This window comes from Camarhynchus parvulus, chromosome Z (assembly GCF_901933205.1).
Source record: "Camarhynchus parvulus chromosome Z, STF_HiC, whole genome shotgun sequence".
In the NCBI taxonomy this organism is placed as follows: Eukaryota; Metazoa; Chordata; class Aves; order Passeriformes; family Thraupidae; genus Camarhynchus; species Camarhynchus parvulus.
This window is the reverse complement of record NC_044601.1, coordinates 6,401,697-6,421,235: the sequence shown is the minus strand read 5'-3', so window position 1 is coordinate 6,421,235 and position 19,539 is coordinate 6,401,697. Positions and strand designations below refer to the sequence as shown.

The following is a 19,539-nucleotide window of genomic DNA, read 5'->3' as shown; positions in this document are numbered from 1 at the left end:
TTGAGAGAATAAAGTGGTTATTTATTAAAGGACTTCAAAAGGTGCATCTTGTGTAGTCAGAAGCCTCGCAGAGGCTACACACAAGATGGACAATGGTCACAAGTTTTTTACACAATTATAAGTTTGGTCCATTTGCATTTTAGGGATTAATCCTCCAATTCCAGCTTCAGGTAATGAAGTAATTTACCCCCAGCTTGCTCTCCCCTAGTTCACTTTTGTTTATACTTTCAGGGCCTGAGGCTGTAGGGTGTCCTTGAGTTTCAGGCCCAGAGGGATTTTGTCTGACCCAAATGTGAAGACAGCCGCTAACAGTCTGTATGGAGTTCAGAGTTATACCCTAAAGCAGCACAGGATTTGAAAAATATAAAAGCTAAAATTTTAAGGCATCGTAACAACAAATTTTCTGCATTTCCAGGTATCCAATTAGACATCCAAGAGTTGGCTGCTTTGGAGATAAGATGGGAAAGAAAGGAGTCAGGACCTACGGGCGCCGCTTCCCTAACGAGACTTATGACGTTTATTGCTACGTGGAGCACATGGAAGGTGAGATGGGTCTGCAAAGCCTGGAAGTGTGCTGCAAGGCTTAAAAAGTGACTGGGGAGCATAATATGGAGGAGCAGAGAGGGAGAAAATTCCATTTAAAATAGGTTTTGGCTGCTCTGGATCTGAAGGGAGCTGCCAAATGCAGGGAACCTACAGTTTGTGGTCCTGCAGGTCCTAATTAAAGGCCAGTGTGGAGTCTGCAGAGAGGCAGTCAGGGTTCAAGCTGCCTATAGTTCGTGCAGCAGATCTCACCAAAGTTGCTGTTGAAGTGTCTTATTTTTTGAATCTTATATAAAAGTGTTTTCAAAAAAATGCATTTAATGTTTGAGAAACTGTGTGTGCTATATATAAGTATTTACCAAGATAGATGTAGTATGTGTGCTAACTGTATTACAGTTCATAAAGTATGTAATTAAGTCCTTTTATATGTCCATGGCATAAAATTAGACAGATATTGAATTGCCATCTATGTTTAATAGTATCTTCTTAATAAAGGGTCATCTCAGGTTCAGAAAGAAACAAATGAGAAAAAAGTTTGTAGTTTCTGTGCGCAGTTTAGTAAAATTATTACAGAGGTACTTTGCAACCAGGATTAAAGTATATTTTCCATTTACTACAGTGGCCTGAGTGTGTCACAATGCTGTCTGTTTGACAGGTTTTTATTCCATGCCTGTTCTACAATTCCTTTCTAAAAAACCCTTGATAATTCCTAACTAAACATTCTCAGGGATGGTCCTTGTCTATTACACATTTAATTTAGTGCTCTTAAAGTCAGCAGAACAATAAATTAACCTTGGCTCTGAGCAAGCCTGCCTTTGTAGGTGTACATATATTTTTAAAAAGCAATTGCAAAGTGCAAGTGTTCAATGTTTGCTTGTAATCTGTCTTAAATAAGATATAGATTAGGTCATGCAAATTTTTCTCCTGCTGTTGACTTAGAGAGATTTTAGTTACTGAAATCAGTAAGTGTTTTAATTTTAGTAGCTGAAGATCTGTCCTAGACAACTTGGAGATTTATGCAATACAAGCAACACAGGTATTGCAAAGCCTCCAGAAAACATATATGCTTGAGAATTTGTAACTTGAACTTGAAAATTAAGTGACAGAATTTTGTTAGTGCTTTTCATTGTCTTAATTTTAGTTATGTCCCATTCACATGTGTCAGTGAGCAGCACCTGTGAACATCTACAATTCATGGCATTTGATCCTCCATCAGTCCTTAATGGGACTGGATTCTGAATCTCCTCTAAATCAATGCTTTTAAGTTCAGTTTGTATCTTTCCTAGCTTATAAAAAAGAAAGTTTAGTCAAAAACCTAACCTGTATGATTCCTGGGTGAAGAACAATCTCTTGCTCTTTTCCCTCTTCAAGAACAGAGAAGTGTAACTAATACAGAGCAGATTGTCCTGGGTGCATATGAACCAGCAGTTTCTCAGGGTCAAAATTTATCACTAAACTTTCAAAAATAAAACTTGAGTCAAAACTGAAGCATTTTTCACTGAGGCTGATGGTGTCTGCTTGGAACAACCTGGAACCAGATTGGTGTGTGGCTCAAAGAGGCTGCAGTGACTGTGCAGTCCTCATGGATGAAAATGCACAGGTTCTCAATTTCTCATGGACATTAATTGGTTCTTCTTTGTTATAAAATTTTATTTGCCAAGATTTATGACCTGGTTTTCCTCTCTGGATGCATCTACACTTCTGTCCCACTGTTGTGGCCTATCAGCTGGACTGTGGTGTCATGATCTGCTTATATATGAAAACATCCAGATTTTAACAAATACATAAGCTAGAGCGCAATATTGTAGAGATTTGGTTCATCATATTGCATTCATTATAAGGAACAAGTTTAATGTCAGATTGTTATAATAATTAGCCAAAGACACTCCCCAACTTTTCCCTTTTGTTGTTTTTGGAGTTTTTTTGGTTTGGTTTGGGTTCCTTTTGTTTGTTTTGTTTGTTTTTTTTAGGCTTGGGTATTTTTGGTTGGTTGGTTGTCTTGTTTGTTGGATTTTGTGTGTGTATGAGAGAGATTTTATTATTATCTTATTCTCTCAGAACTTTTAAAATAATCAGGACTGTGACAACAACTTCTATGACCTCCAAGAGGAGTTTATGGGTGCAGGGCATAGAAACAGTGTAGGTAGGTTCTGCTGACATGCAGAGGAGTTAAATTATTCTGTTTACATAAGGAGAAACAGGCACATGCTGAGGAAAAGACACAGTGTCACATTGTGGTGTAGTGCAGGATTAACCACTCCTCAGTGCCTTCACAGAAACTTGAGCCTCTGAGCCAGACTCCCTTTTCCAGGTGGGGCTGAGGAGCCAAGGTGGCTTTGTCTGTCTAACAGGAGCAGTTTCTGACAGGACAGAGGTTAATTTGGAGTGAGGAGGAGCTTGTTAGCATCTGTGAGTTTATACTTCAGAGCAACTCACCCACAGAAGATGGAAATTTAGAATGTCAGTGGAGTTATTGGAAAGTTGAATTAAACTAGATTGCTGTGTTGGTAAGAAACTTATAGACCAAGAGCTAAAATTGTGCCAGATTTCTGATGGGCCAAATGTTCTCCAAAGGTTAATCCTGCAAGGTGTGACCTTTAGCTTAATTCATAGCAAAATGAATCCATGGCACTTAGGGTGTGCTTAAATACAACTTTTTCCATGCGAATTTTAAAGCTCATATCTGTGTACCCTGCCATGATTCAATGCCAAGTCTATTAGACTTGCTTGCACTAAAGAGGTCCTTATTTGGAGGGTCTGTGTCAGTGGAATGACTATTCATGGCACAAGCCTGACTAATGATATCGAAATTTGGGCTATAACGAGGGTCTCACCATGGAAGTCATTGAACACTTATTGGTCTGTTGGCTGCTGTTGGTCTGTTACCCCAGAAGGCCATAAATGGTGGTGGGAATTCTTGCAATACATTTTAAAATAAATGTGCACTGAATTTGCAGGACTAATTTGGGTATTTGCACTGAGGATTTGTAGGAGCAACTCCATCTCGATTTTATTCCTTTTTGGCCGTGTGGAATCAGGAAGTTAGCCAGAGACATGGATTTCTCCTTAAATCACAAACTATTAGCTTAAATTGAAACCAGTTATCTAGGCTAACTCTTGCCATTTCCTTGTTCTGAGGAAAGCCAGAGAGATTAAAGACTGCACAATTCTAATTTAAATAGTATGAGTTTTGCTGCAACAGTCAGAAGAATAACTGTGGGAAGGATTGAAAATTTTTGAGCTCCTGGAGATAAAAATGAGAACCTGGAGTCAAGTATCATTAAAAAGGTACTAGGCATGGCATTTTATTACAAACTGTTTCACATTCCTCATATTTCATCACTTATTTCAGTGTACCAAGCACTAACAGAAACATTTAGGGTACTTTTAACTGCAGGGAGTGATTTATGAGTAAAGATTTTAAAGTGATTGAGCTGCAAAAGTTTGGGTGAGGATCCTTTAACACCACCAGCCAAAGGGGTGTCTCCTGTGGTGTGATCCCTTGGATGGAGATGGGTGGTGGGTGAGGAAGAGTTTGAATTCTTCAGACAAGCAGTGTGTGGTTATTTGGTATCAGAGATGGAGATAGAGCCACCACCAAAGCCCACTGGAGCGAGTTTGTGCTGAGCCAAAGCACAAGCCACCCCGTCAGGATTGTCTGCTGGCCAGAACCCATCAGAGCCCATGTATGCCTGACAAGCCTCCCTCATGTGCAGATGGGGCCCTCACGCTAACAGAGTTATTTTTGGGGTGTCTGTGGGGAAGATTGTACAGCCCTCCTTCCATGCACCACCTCCCCCCAACAGTGAGAGCAGAGAAGGATAAAAACCAAAACCAGATGTCCTTCGAATACTTTCCACCTACTCTCATGCGGTTTTGCTGTTGTCATGGATATTTCTGTGAGAGTGATAGTCATGATTAAAGGAATCATAGTCTAAAATGTGGCCTCAGGTGAGAAGTTTCTTCTGTGTTTTGGGCAGCTAAAGATCTTCTCTGGGGTCTATTCTGATTCTGGAGCAACTAGATTAGGTTTCAAAAGTGGGACACAGAGAAAATCAGTTTTTTTCTCTAGTTCAGGGCCTGTGGTAGAATTATCATAGTTTCAATTATACTGGACACTTATCCAGCCTTAACCCCTCATGCAGGGTTAAGTTCCCAAGAGGATTCCTGTTCAGCCAATGGGTCTGCACAGAATAGACTCAAGACATTCAGGAAAGTTTAGCTAAATCATTGCTGCTGTGCATCAAAAGGAATCAACTGGCTTGTTCTGATGTGCAAGAGAAAAAGACTTCTTCATCTTGTCCAGCCTCCGGCTTTAAAGTTGAACCAAGCTGCTTAGATGTTTGTGGTTTTCCAGCCCTGCAGAATGGTTTTGGTAATTAGTTAAGGACTTTGTTAAGGACACCTCTTTATTAAAGGTGTCAAGAGAACCAGCCCTGAGCAGCAGAGAAAGAGAGGAGGGGGATGAGGAAGTTCGTGGTCCCAAAGGCACAAGGGTAAATGTTTTAGTGCTCAAAGTGGTCATGGTATTCCTGCCTCTTTGCACACTTGACCATGTCCTAGGAATGAAGTTTTGAACAGATTACACATTTTTAAGGAAAAGAAAGTTGTGATGGCAGTGCCTCATGACTGCCTGGGTTTTGACCTGCCGGCTGTGTCCAGGTGAGGAGCATTAATCACAGGTTACAGGTGCAGGTGAGAAAATGCCCTTAGAATGCTCTATAAAACATTAGCAAAGATGGCATTTTGTCACTCAGCCAGATTTTGTCTCCGACCCAGGGTTTTGTCTCTACCCAGCTGTAGTCACAGAATCCAGGAGCTCTAACACTCTCAAAGGACATCTCTGCTTGATGAATTTGGTGGGTTCCAACTCTCAGAAACAAATGAATAAATGAATAGGTCTGGAGTTCACCACAGGCACATTATGCTAAAAAAAAAAAAAAAGGGAAAAAAAAAGGTAGCTCCCAAATTCTTAGTGGGAGATAGTGTTTCTGCTCAAACAAAACTATCACAAAAGAACTGAAATGAAAAGGCAGTGGAAAGTTTTTTGTCTTGGTTTGTTTTTGTTTTTTGGCTTTTTTGGGGAGTTTTTTTTTTTTTTTTTTTATTGTGAGAGTTCACCATTTCCTCCTGTGGGAATGATTAACTTTTCATATAATCAATATCCCTCTGCATTTTCTAATGCCTGGCTTTGGATGACTGTGAAGGCTGTAGAATCTGAGCACCTGACCACAAGGTAAAGCTCATGAGCACCAAATTCCAAATGGGACAGTAATAATCACAGAATCACAGAATCATTAAGGCTGGGTAAGAAGAATTTTGAGATCATTAAGTCCAACCATCAACCCAGCACCACTACCCCAGTCAACAGAGGTTGTGTGTGGCTTTGGTTCTGGCCTGCCCTTCTTCCCACCTTGCTTTTAAGTTGTGTGATTCGTGACATTCACATCTACCAGTGTGCCCAGCTCACCCAGACATCTCCTGAGGAGAGAAAGTGAATCAAAGCAATGAAACTTTCTATAAAATCAACTGATAAGATTTTTAGAACTGATTCTTATAGAACTTAAATGTTTTCCTCAAGGATTGCAGGTGAATCAGCTTTTGTCTTCAAGAGAAAAATCTGACTTCTTCGTCTGCCCAGATGTTTTGTAAAGAGATGGAAAAAGCCTGACTTTCATCAGGTATCTCTTTTGACCAAGCAAAACAAACACATGTAAGAGGAAAATCCTGGGGATTCTTGGAGTGCAGTGACCGCTGAGGCTGCTCCATCAGCCTGAGGCTTGGTTTGGAACAGGAGCCAGCAATAACACACATTACATTATTGTCTGCAGCCTAAACACTGTCACGTTCTCCACCACACCCCCTGGTACTGCTGAACCAGTTTTTCTTCATCTGCTGGCCTAAGCCCTGGGCTTTGCCTGCAGAGTATTGCTGAGTTACTCAGGGTGTGCTCCAGCTATAAAAACAATGCACGTGGCTGTTTAACACACACAGAACTGAATTTTCTCTGCCTGGTGTTGGTGGCTATGTCATTTGTTTGTCGAGCAGATGAGTTTTCCCTCTTAATTTCCTTGCTTTCAGGGTTTTGGCTGGGAAATTGAGGGGCTTCCAGTCATCTTAATCAAAACACTGTAGGAGTGTGGTGGGATCTGTCCTGCTGTTAAATATGGAAGCTGTTGTGCTTTCAAAAAGAGGAGTAAATTGTAGAGACTGCCTGGATTAAATACATTTCATTAACTTCAGAATGACTTTGCTTGCTTTTTAGAAGAAGATTTTGTGCAAGGCTTGAGTTCTTTTCTCTTTGATACTTTGAAGGAGTCAGATGTTTCAGTCATGTGCTAAAGTGAAGTAGATCAAGAAACCCCAGGAAAACTCACATATTTTAATTATTTTTTGTAAGGTGGTTTGAGAAGCTGGCAGAAGCAGAACAAACTTTCAAGTGTTTCTTGATTCACATATCAAGCAAGGCCTTTGTTAAACTCTTTCCTTGTTTTTCTCATTTCATCCCAGCAATTTCTAAGCATGTTAAGTGCACATTTGATCACAGAGAATTTTAGTCTATTTCAAACTGGAGAGACAAATTGAGGAGTCATAGCTCCTAGAGTAATTTACTGCTATTTGCAATATGACTTTTGCCCATTACTTGATTTTTTATAAATAAGAATTATGGAATCATAGAAAAATGCTCTCTAACTGGAGCAATTACAAGATTACATGCTTTAACATCTTTGCCCTTTATCTTATCACTAGCATTCCTGAAATAAATGCACATTTACTTGGTATAGGATGGAATTTTGCTCATTGCCCTGCTGCCTTTTTGCCTTCTTTGTGAGGTTATTGTCACAAATTCTTGAATACACCAATTAGGTGTCAAATACATTGGATTTCGTTTATTGGATTGTTTTGGTTAAGATGTTAAGATTGTTTATTGGATTGTTTTGGTTAAGATGTGTTTTTCCTTAAATATGTGTGGGGTTTTTTTTTCCTTTTTTTCCTTTTTAATTGTGTTGGTTTGGTTTGGTTTTTTTGTAAAACTATCCTTGACAAAGATGGTGTTTGTTCAACAGCAGCTGATTTTAACAGATGCACAAAATAAGCCCATGTGGGGTCAGTAGAATATATTCACTGCAGAGAAAGGTATGACACTCATCTTTTAAGTGTGCAGGATTATCACTATTGCAGACACATGCACACTCCAAGGCAAATTTGAGGCAGACTTCTGCCTAGAAAGTGCAGCTTGGGTAAGTCAGTTCTCTGCAGAGTGACCTCCCTTAAAGAAGAACCCTGCATTTTGAAATCTTACACCAAGACTTAACCCCTCACTAAATTTCTCTGTCTTAACCGAGTGCAGATGACAGCCCAGATGAATAAATAGCACTAACTTTAATGATGTGGTGTACAAGCTCCATTTGGAGCCAGTGATCCAAATTACCTGATAGAGAAATTGCTTTTCTAATAACCTTGCACTGTTTACCCATTTTCCCATGTATTCTCTAAGTTTCTTTCAGAAGGAGTGTTGTGGGATTGCCTGCAATTATTTTTTTGTTAACAGAAGTCATGGAAATTCATTGCACTTCTCTCACTCGCCTAACTGGACTGATATCTGCTGAATAATTACAATTAAATTGCATTTTAACTACTAATTTTCATAAACATCATGGCTGCTGTGAGAGGATCAGTGAACAGTTCTCAGAGCAGAGAGTGCTGCTCTGGAGAGGCCTTTCTTTGCTCCCCTGTTTCATGGTGCTGCTTTTGGGACATGACTGTGGGATAACTGCACCCATCACTCTGTGCTGGACATGGCAGCAGAGCTGGCAGGCAGATGCAGAAGGATGTAAAACAAAAAAAGATCATTTTCTGTGTGGTCTGAAGAGCTGAATGAGCCATTCTGAGGACAAATGACTCTTTGCTTCCCTTATCTGTCCCTCTACCTCCAAGCTGGGAGCTGCACACAATGTGCATAAAGCAAGTTACACTATGGGATTGGTGCTACAGCTGTAATAACAAATCAGAGCCTCTACCTAGGAGGAAAAAGAAAGCTGGCACCTTGCCTCCTTTCACACTTGCATTCCTTTCAGGCCCCTAACAAGTGTAATATTGATGTGAATGAAACTGCTCGGGGTGATGTAGTTTCTGTCTGCATTTTTTCTGTGTTCCCCTCAGACCTGTGCAAGGGTAAGACAGACTGGCTGCTGTGGAAAAGCAGTGTTTTCCACAACAGTGGCTGTTGTGTCCTGGCCTGCTGGGGCTGAAGGAGGGCATCGCTCTCTTGCAACAAATATTTTGATTTTGTGCTGCTGTTTTGTACACCAGCATCTCATTTTAGGTCTGCCTGGTTTCATCTGAAGTCTAAGCAAAAACTGGAAAAGGGTCAGTTTACTGCTTCATTCCCAGGACATGAACATGAGAGGCTTGACTTTTCTTTAGAGTGTTCGTGTGAATGAGGCAACCAAGACAACTGCACAATGGTGGTTTACCTTGGAAGCAAAATATTAGATGTGCTATTTGCTTTGTTTTAGTGTCCAGCTGGATGGCTATTGCTTACAAACTGTCATTCCTTGGAAGCTGAGCTACGCTATCAACATTGTAGACTAATTCAGCTTCTCCACACAAAGAGGGCTTTGTGCATGCAACATGTCTTGCGCATTTCCTCACCTTTGTTTCCAAATGGGACAAGAGGAAGACTGATGGAAGTCCAACACTAGAAGCTCTTCTAGAGCAGCCAGTGAAGAATATTTCCTGTTTTTTGAGCGTTTGAAGTGAGATTCTAGCAATGCCTAAAAGGGCCAGATAGGAGGCTTGCAGAAGTAGAACATTTGCTTTGTGGAAAAAATAAATTCTGATGGACTGGATTTAATTAACTCAGTTGAGCTGCAAATTCTACTCTAGCAGGGGTCACAGAGGAACCTCAGGGCTGCTGTTGCCTCTGCTAGAGATCAAGGGACTCAGTGTCCAGCCACAGTGTACTTCATGGCATAAAGTTTGCTTATAAATGCTCATGCTTTGTGGCAGTTTAACTTTCAAATTCGGGCCTGGAACATTTGGTTTACAGCTATCTGATTATTTTTCTCTTTAAGGAGAAAAAAATACTCACATTTTGGGAAAAAACATCCCCAACCTTGCAGGGCTCTGCAGTTGATTGATGGCGGAACGAGCTGCTCAGCCTTCGTTACCTTTTCTTTTTATTTCCTCCTGCAGATGAAGTGGTCCACGTCTCAGCCCCCCAGAAGTTCACCTTCGAGGAAGCTAGGGAGCTGTGTGAGGAGCGAGGAGGTGTCCTGGCTTCCGTGGGGAACCTCTACGTGGCCTGGAGGAACGGCTTTGACCAGTGTGACTACGGCTGGCTGGCGGACGGCAGCGTCCGCTACCCGGCCTCGGTGGCGCGGCCCCAGTGCGGCGGGGGTTTGCTTGGGGTGAGAACCCTGTATCGCTATGAGAACCAAACAGGCTTCCCTTACCCCGATAGCAAGTTTGATGCCTACTGCTATGAACGTAAGCATTTATTATTTTTTCTTTTCTGGGTGGTGATTTGCAGCATGCTTGCCACGAGAAGCGGTTCCTTTGTCGCGCGTTTTGTGTCAGTTCTTGCAGCGGATGCGGGTTTTTAGGAACTAAAACATTGTTGTCTTAAAGTAACACTATCAGTGTCTTAAAGTAACATTGTCAATGTCCTAAAGTAACATTGGCAGGTGAAGACAGGCAGAGTTTTAAGGTAAGATTTCAGCCTGAGCAGTGTTTTGATCATGAGTCTGTGGGTGCTCCATATTTTGGTGCCCGAGCACACCTTGGTGTCTTTGTGTCTTGTCAATGGACGCCAGACAGACATTCAAAGATCACCTGGGCATGTCACCTCCTCCAGGTGACTCTGCCTTGGGAGGCTGGGCTAGATGATCTCCAGAGGTGCTTTCCAACCACATCTATTCTGTGGTTCCATGATAAATGTCCTAAAGGTGAACAATTGATATTCTGTCTCCAATGATGAGAGCAAGAGAAGCTGTTCACAGGCTATGAACAAGGCTGGCCACTTTCAGGTCTCTCAAAGCCAGTAATTTGGGGACTATCTCTGGATCCCAGGCACGTTGTCCCATCGCTTTCTTTCTCTTTCTTACTCAGTGTTTCATGGGCCAGTGGGTGGTCTAAATTGCCTTTCTTACTGCTGCTTGTTTTCCTCCTGGTGTTTTCACAGGCACCTCAAGCTCTTGCCACATTCCCATGGTACACTTCACCAATTTAAACCAGATGTCCTCCACACCTGTCAGCTTTCTTTTGGGGTCAAATATTGCCCTGTAAGCTCATCTATCTTCAGCACCAGCTGCCTGGCTCTGTTATGGTGCAACCACTCCTTGAATGGGCTCCTGTTGTCCCAAAAGGTTCACCACCTTCCCAGCTGAATATCCTGCTTCCCTGAGACTTGCAGCCTCAGCACAGGGTGGTTGGACAGCTCAACTATTTCCCTGCAGGCCTCTCTGTCCAAGGAAGTTCCTTGTTGCAAATAGCATGACTGACATTAACATTGTGTTGAGTTAAAAGTTCAGAACTTGGTCATTAATGATGAATATTTAGGTTTTTTGGACTCAGTCCAGTGACTGTAACTCAGAACTACTTGAAATGTGCAGTTTGTACTGTCCCCATTTTTGTGGATAATGAACTTACTGCAGCTGCAGATCTTTCCAGCTCAGGCACTGAAGACCCATTTATGAGCAAATCTTACTCTTTGAGAACAAATCCTGACATCTGCTGCAACATTATGGTCTGGCTGTTCTCAGACACTGTTGGTTTGTTGTTTTAATTTTCCTTTATAGTTTGTGGGTATGATGTTCCAAAACTTTGCATGTGGAAATAGTCCTAATGGAACTGGTTACAGGAAAAAGGACTTAAGTTCAGGAGTCTGTGCTCTAATCTGCAGAGCAGCATTGTGTCATATCACTCCTTCTGTTCCTACTCCAAATTGTTTATGACCTGTTTAAAGTGCTGTGGATAAAAAAGACTTTAATGAGGGTGTATTTCATAAGTCCCTCTAAAAGACTGGGGTAAGAACTGAGCATTTTGCCTGTAATCTAGTCTTTAGTTAGGACAAATTCCAACCTGCTGTTTGTTTTTGTGAATTTCGCCGCTTTCAAGCAAGATGTGCCTTTACAATGTTCTTTCCAGAAGTTTTAGTTAGCACAGTTTGTGGTAACATACCATTTTTTCCAAAAGTGACCCTGATAGGTATTGGGTTGTTGCCTTTTATATAAAGGCTTTTCCTGAGAAGTCTTGCCCTTGGTATATAAAGAATAAATATTTCATTGCTTTGCAACCCAGGAATAGACAGTTCAGGACTATCAAACTTTTTACAAGAGAAAATAAGACTAAACAGAACCAAAACAATTTGGTAGAGGCTGAACAGCTCTCCAGCACTTTTAATTACAAACAATGGAATATCAGAATTAATTGAACACTGCTGGCTAGAGGACTCAGGTTTTGCCAGACGCATCTGCCTTTGTGTAGGGAAATGCAGGGGTGTCATGCTGTACCCTCCTTCAGGGTGCCACAAATTTCAGAAGTTACTGAAAGCTCTCTCTCCCTCTCAGAAGGTGCTTGGGATCTCACAGGAACCAGCTGTGACTCCTCACTGCTTTTGCTAAAAGATTTATGCAAGTGGTGAGTAATGAGACTCCCTGCCCAGCATCTTGGTCCTCCACATCTCAAGCAGCTGCCTGGTGCAGTGGCTTTAGAGTGAGTCACTCTCTCCCACTGGGGCCTTGGAGCCAGTCCCTTCTTTGGGGCAGAAGAAGGGAGAGGATAAAGAAAAAAAAAAACAGGCTCTGCATGAAAGCAGAAGGCTTGAATTTAAGCCCTTTGTTTCAAATCATCCTTTGTCTGGAAGTTTCTTCCGAAATTTCCCATTATCTCCGTTTCAAAGTTTCAGTCCACCACAAAATCTGTTGTCCCCCAGCTCTGCCTGCTTTGGGGATGGCATTAAGCTCTCACACAGTGATTCCCACAGTGCCTGACAACAAAACTGTGCTGCCCAGCACCTGGGCTCTCAGTGAAACCCCCAGCTCTCACTGTGTGTCTCAGACCTCATGGGTGTCTCTCCCTCCTCACCTGGACATGCAGTCACAGCACAGCACCTCTGTGCTTATTCAAGCTGTTGCTGTCTTCACAAAGACAAATTGTGCATTTGAGAAAGGGGATATCTCCTTCATCCTGCTCAGGCTCCTCACTCCTGTTTCGTGGTTATGAGTCTCTCTGCTGGAAAGTCTCAAAATGTTAGTTTTAATTTGTGGTCTTAAGAAACCTCAATCCTCAATTTTGAGCATTTTGTTCGCTTTTAAAGAGGAATGATATTTATTGAAACACATGAAAAACAAAGTGAGTAAATTCAATTTAAAAATTATATTCGCTAGTTTCAGTAGAGCAGCCAACCTGGACAACTTTTAAAGTACAGTTAAGTTCAGGATTTTAACTTCAGTAGTGTTATGGGTACAAAATTACATTGTATGAAATGTCTTTATGAAAATAAGAGTGGCCCAGACTAATAATACATGATTTAAAATCTAAAAGCCTTGTTAAAAACCCCTGAAACTTCCTCCCCTTTGATCACAAGTGCTTTTCACTCTTCAAAAACCACATGGGTCTAAGTTTCTGAAACATTATCTGTGTGTTTCATTTCATACCTCCGAGGCTTTTGCCAGACCTTTTCTTTTTTTTTTTTTTTTTTTTTTCTTTTTTTTTTTCTCTGAGAGGTACCTAATCATGTATCTGATGGGGCCTGAAAAGGTTTCAGGTTAGAGACATGTTGAGTACTTGCAGCTCCTTGGAGGCCAAAATCAGAGGGAAAATTTTTCAAGTGTTAACATATAGGACTTATATTAACGGGTTTAAATTAAAAAAAAATGAACAGCTGTTGCTGAGCATTTATGCTAATTTGTAAAAGAGATGAAAATATTTCATCATTAAGAAAATGATTAATATAATTTCAATAATTTAAAATGTATATTTTTAATAGATACATATTTAATAATTAATTATTTCAGAGAGCTATAGGAGATTTACTTAATCCTGTATTTCAGCCTCCCATCTCTCCAGGTCTAATTCACTGGACTTTGTAGAAATCCTGTCACAGACTTCAGCTGACTTTGGATGGACCTTTTTATCCCACAGCAGCCATTGAACAAATTGCACTCCAGAAATGCACTAATCAAAACGTATTCAGGTTTTTAACTTGCATACCTTCAACAAAGCTGAACTTGATGAGCTCTGTACACAGAGGTGGTTGGATTTTTTGAAACATAAATCCCCTTTTTGCTGAGAAACACAGATTTATTAAAGCTGAATTCTTTCATAGACCTGTATTGGTTTTGGCGAATCTTTCAGCAAAACATTTTTCACTCTGACTCAAAACACGTGTTGACCGTTTCGCTCTGGATTTGCCCATTCTCTTTCCCATTTTCCTCTCTCATTTTGACTTTGTTTCATGCACCTTTATTGCTTCTCTTTTGTTACACCACTTTGGTTTGGCATCGCGGCTCAATTTTAGCAGGAGATTGGAAAATTCCAGTTCTGGTCTGGTGTTGCCATGCGTGTTCCTCAGAAATGGAGTCTCCACACTGCTTTGATTGTTCCAATCCAGCCCTGTCGAGAGCAGATCCAAGTCTGCCACTGCTCGGGGCTGAGGCCCTCTTGCTTTGACGCTTCATCCATCTAAAGCTCAAAATCTGTTCCATAGGAGAAATATAGGAAATTATGACCTCCACAGGGCTTTGGGGTGTTCTACAGCACCGCCATGGCAGGCTCAGGAAGCATCCACAGTGCTCCTCTTGTCCTGCAGCAGGATAAAGGATAAAGGCTGCTGGACACAGCTCAGAAGCTGGCAGGAGAAACGCTGTCTTCCCCTTCTGCTGCATGTGACTTAGCTTGGAAAACCTCGAATAGCCAGGCAGCTCTGTCCTTCTCCACAGCAACCGTCGGTAGCTGCGTGTCCCAGCTATTTCCTGGATGAGGGAATTATTTCCAGCCTGATGTCAGGGGCTGTGTTACGGGAGATCTGTGGATTTCTGATCAGTTTGGGAACGGACGCGGAATAATGAAGACATCGGGTGTGGTGAAGCACAAGGAGCAGAATTGCCAATCTGAAGGGGGAAAAAAACCACAAAAAGAAATTTATATCTGAGGAAGCGCAGTGCTGGACATAATAAACAGAGTGTATGCTCCAACATTTCAGAGTCCAGTATCAGAATGGGGAAATGCCTTTGGGCAGGTGAGGATCCCAAGGTCAGGGCACTGAGCACAGCTTGTGCAGGGCTGCTGGCTCTGTTCAGGCTGCCTCTCTGTGAAGGTGAAGAAGTGCAAAGAGATTACCCCCAGAAAACCATTCTCCAGCCTTTTGTTTTCTTCTCAGGAGAGTAGATTTATGTTCTTCTCTCAGATGTGCCGTTTGTCAAGTCCCCCACAGCTGCAGAGATTCCTGGTAATTTCTTGGCCCAGGTGTGGCTGCAGTAAATCCCTGTCTCTCCCTGCTGGGCTCATGGTGAGCAGCACACCAACAGGTCTTTGCAGCTTCCTCACCCCACTCTTCCTCAGGGGTTTGAGAGCTCAGTTAGACCATGCTGAAAACTGCAAGAAGACCTCAATCCACTCCAAACCAGCCCGTGCTGTTCATCTCTGCAGTGTCTCACCCTCAGAAGGAGGGGAAGGATGTGGTGGATGGGTGCAGCTCAACCTTTTAAGCGCTGCATAAAGTAGGTGCAGAGATTTATCAACCGGACTGATGTATGAGGAGCAGCTGTTTGGAGCACCATGAAGTGCTGGGGAGGAGATGCTTCTTTTGCCTGAGCAAGTGAACTTGCATTTGCCTGAGTGATTCAAAACTGGGTGCTCTAAGAACAACCTCTGAGTGCAAGCATTGTGGCCAGACAGAGAGAGGAAAGAGAGGAAGACACAGCTGGAGGCATTTTCCTTTCAGTGCCTCAGGTCACTGGGTAGGTCAGGTAACAAGGATAGGATGAGGAGCAACCATGTCAAGAGGTGGAAGGTCCACCCCTATAAGTGTCCAAGTGCAGAAAAAATGAATTGATTTTGCTCTTTGTCACCTTTGCTGTGGGGTCTGGGCATCACCCATGGCACACAGGGGTGATTTCCCCCCTTTCACACCAGGTGGGGGGAGCAGAGCACCAAGAATTCTGCTCTCAGTTCTTACCCAAGTGACAATCTTGGCCCTTTTTGTTCTTCAATTGTTTTTTTGCAGTCACAAAGCAAAGATTATTGCTTTTATTTGGTGCTGGGTTACAGATTTAATTAGGAAGAGCTGACTAAAGAGGCTTGCTGATTTTTTGTTGTTGTTGTTGTCCTCTCTGGCAGTTTCATAATAAATAATGTGGAAAGAGAAATGTTCTTTGCTATTGTTCTTTTGTGGATAGATTGGCAGGTTATTATTCATTCGCAGAACTACACTTGCATGTGGGGAAACCAGGAGATAACATATCTTTCCCCCTTCAACCATCTGACTTCAGAAGTTATGAAATAGCAAGTGGTTTTACTTAAGAGTGTTTGTGTTCACAGAGCTAAAAGAGCTGCTGCCTCTGCTGTTTTGTTAGCTGGAAGAAAAGACCTTGGGCAGTGGCATAAAGAGGATGCAGAACTTTTCATTATAAGTTTTACTTGCAAATAAGACAGCCTGATAGTTTTCAAATTTCTGGATACTTTTAAAGAATCCTGTTGGTTTTCTCTGATATGGCACATGCTTTGTAAGCAGGAACAGATCCTGCACTTAAATTTTCATATTTTTCTCATTACATTTGGCTTTTGATTTTGACGTCAAAACAGAGTGTAGGTGAGTGGGAGTGTGCACCTGGAGTTACAGAGAAATTCTTACAGCTGCACTGTCAGATTTTGTATTCTGCTACCAAAAGTCTCATTATTTATGAACAAAATCCCACATGCCCTGTGCACCACTGCTTCTGGAAAAGTGTGAATGAGCAGGTGCTGGATCAGTGCCATGATCAGAGGCTTCTTGCTCAGTCTGTAACTCAGAGCACCAATTTTTGTCCTTTCTTTTTTTTCTTTTTTTCTTTTTTCTTTTCTTTTTTCTTTTTTTTCTTTTTTTTTTTTTTTTTGATCTGTTCTTAATCTTAGACTTGTTCAGCTTGGAAGGCTCTGCCAGTAATTTAAACTCCAGCTGGCAAAACTTTTGGACTCAGGGGAACATTCAAGGCTGTCCTCTCTGCCAGGGTTGGTAGCAGGGAAGGAAGAGACACCAAGAAGAAACAAATTAACATAAAAAAATGCAAAAATGAAGCAAGGCATTCGCATTGTGCTTAAATTGGGCTCAAAGATTTCAAACATTAATTTTGAGCATCTCAACATTATTTATATTTTGTAATAATTTATTTTGGCTGAAATTCACAGAAAGAATTCACTATTTCCAGCTTTTGTTCCAATTTAAAGCAAATTTTTGTTGTTTTGGCTGTTAGCAATGACTCAAAACAATCTCTTCCTACAGGTTCCATGTCCTTTCAGGGTTTTAGGTACATATCTAAATGTAAACAGATAAACAGTGTTTCTGAGTGCAGAAAAATTGCTCAAGTAGTTCAAGTTAGGTACATGGGTAGATCTGGTAATTGTTGAAAAACAAAGTAAAGAAATTATAATATATATAATTTTTAAAATAAGCATTTCTCCTCCATGAAGTACACTAATACTAATACCAAATTAAACAGTACAGAACGTACTAAAATTCTCATCTGGTACTTGCAAAGTTAAACCATGTCTGAAGTTGTGCAGTTTGATTTCCCTGAGAAAACAGTAAGTTTCAATATTGCTCCATAATTTTGAATCCTTGTTTAAGTCATGGGGGAAAAGAAGAAGAAGAAAATGCTGTGCAGTAAAATCATAAAATAAATAAATAGGGAGTGAAAAAGTATAACATCTCTGCTAAGTCATACAGCCCTTCCAAAATCAACTTCATGCATGTTGTTCAATGTAGAAGGAATTGATTAAAACAAAACAAAAAATAGATAGTGTGTGATATGAGCAGCTGTTGGTGAGATAATTTGCTTTCTTGCTGCTAATATGTTCATGCATTTTATTAGGAAAATCTGTCTCATGTCTTGAACCAGAAGGAGGACAAAGGAGATAGCATATTGCACGCATGATGCAAGGAGTACAGTAATGCAAAACATCTGGGTGGAGTGGAGGACAGCTCAAACTGGTGTTGTCTACTAAAAAAGCAACCTTCCCTTTGTTTATTCTTTTTTTCTTTTTCTTTTCACACAGAAAAAAAAAATAACATGGATATATTTCTCATTGAATAAGCACTGTCAGGTTTTTTTTTTATCCACTCAAATAAGTTTGCACTCCTGAATGATGTGAGTGAAAAAACTTGCATGTAATTGTTTAGACAAAGTGACTTTAGGGTCACTCTAGTTGATTTTAACCAGAGCTGAATTGCACACAATTTCCATGGGAGAAAATCTGGCTGTTTATTGATAAACTCTTAAAAAATATGGGCTCTACTTATAACACTCTATAACACTCTGAAGGTAATATTTATTGATTCAGTTATTAATATAAGCAAACCAAATATGCTTGGTGTTTTTTCAGGTTGGCATAATAAATGTGTACCTATTCTGCCAAGTCATTAGCAGATAATAAGTCATGAATAATAAATATCTGCATCCCAGGCATAAATATCTGAACTTTTGGGACTTCCAAGCATTTCTTGGAAATGTGGGAGCTGCGTAAGTGGTTGTGAGTAAGTGTACACAATTTCCCAGCAGCGATGAAATAAATTTACCTTTTTTTTTCCACAGATTAAAAAAAAATTATCTACACTGCCCTCATTTTTGTCTAGTTCTGTTAGAGGGTATTAACATTTTAATATTTGTGCGGAGGGTGATCCTGATGGCCACTCAAAGTGTGGCAGCTGAAGCCTGAGTGTTTGTGTTGGCTGCAAAACCAATTCCCTCCACATTAAGGAAACTGATCCTGTGATTAGAAGGGAGAGATTGAGACTTTGCTGCTTCCTTTCCATTTTGCCATTAAAAAAAAAAAAGTAAAAATTGCTGTTGAAGAAAATTTATTAATTCTTTGGTAGAGATTTAACAGCTACCACTCAGCAGCACACACCATTTTTGTGTCTCCTTCACTTCCCAAGCTGTGAGGCAAAAATTGTAGGGTTTGAACCAGCCCCATGAAAGCAGAGAGGGGAGGAAAGAATATTTTAACTTAAATAAGTAAGAAGCATTTTTATATATATAATATGTAGCTAGATCTTCTTTGTAAGATCACAAAAAATTTTAATTTGTGGCAGGGAAGGGAATCTGCTCCTTTTTTTCTGCTGGCAAAGAACACCACCTCTTCTAAACATGGTGATGTCATATTTTCTTGCCCTCACAATTTCCTTTTCACTTTCACTTCTCATTCAGGAAAGCTGAAATATTGACCCTTTTACCTCATTTTCCTGCTTTGTAATTCTACACGTTCTTCTAGAAATTTTGAGCAGTCATCCTCTGACCAGCCCTGGTCTTTTGCAAAGGTGGCATTTTCAGAGCTGAGTGTGTGAAACGGAACAAATATTTGTGTCACCCTGAGTTGCGCATGCAGAATTCGTATCTGCAGCTATCAAAGGGGCACCTAATTAGCCATGGGCATTTTAAAAACCTGGTTTGTGCATGCATGTTGCCCATGCTTGAGTATAAACTATAAAATAATGTAATTGTTTTGATTTCTGTCTGCAAGGGGAAGAGACTTATTTGACCTATTACATGCTAAGCAAGATTTTATTTTGCAAGAAGTTCTAGGTGTAGTCATGTCTGTCTGGTAAACAGTGAGTCCTCATAATCACAGACTGTTTAATGAATTCTTCATATGCTTAGTGTGATTTAAAAGCTGTATTTTGATCTTTATTTGCATCCTTATAAGACTTTTGACTCTCAGTTACTTAGCAGTAAACAGCATTTGTTTAAGACATTCACATCTTCCACCCATCTGCTCCCATTGCCCTTGTGAAGA

The 19,539-nt window shown here is 40.8% G+C and overlaps 1 protein-coding gene across 1 annotated transcript in view; it reads left to right on the top strand.

Moving 5' to 3' along the window:
- Positions 1-19,539, top strand: part of VCAN (versican) — a 100,320-nt gene that overhangs the window by 24,369 nt on the left and 56,412 nt on the right. The window contains 2 exon segments of the mRNA XM_030968247.1: positions 416-543; positions 9,742-10,035. Of these exon segments, the coding sequence (XP_030824107.1) occupies positions 416-543; positions 9,742-10,035 (422 nt within the window).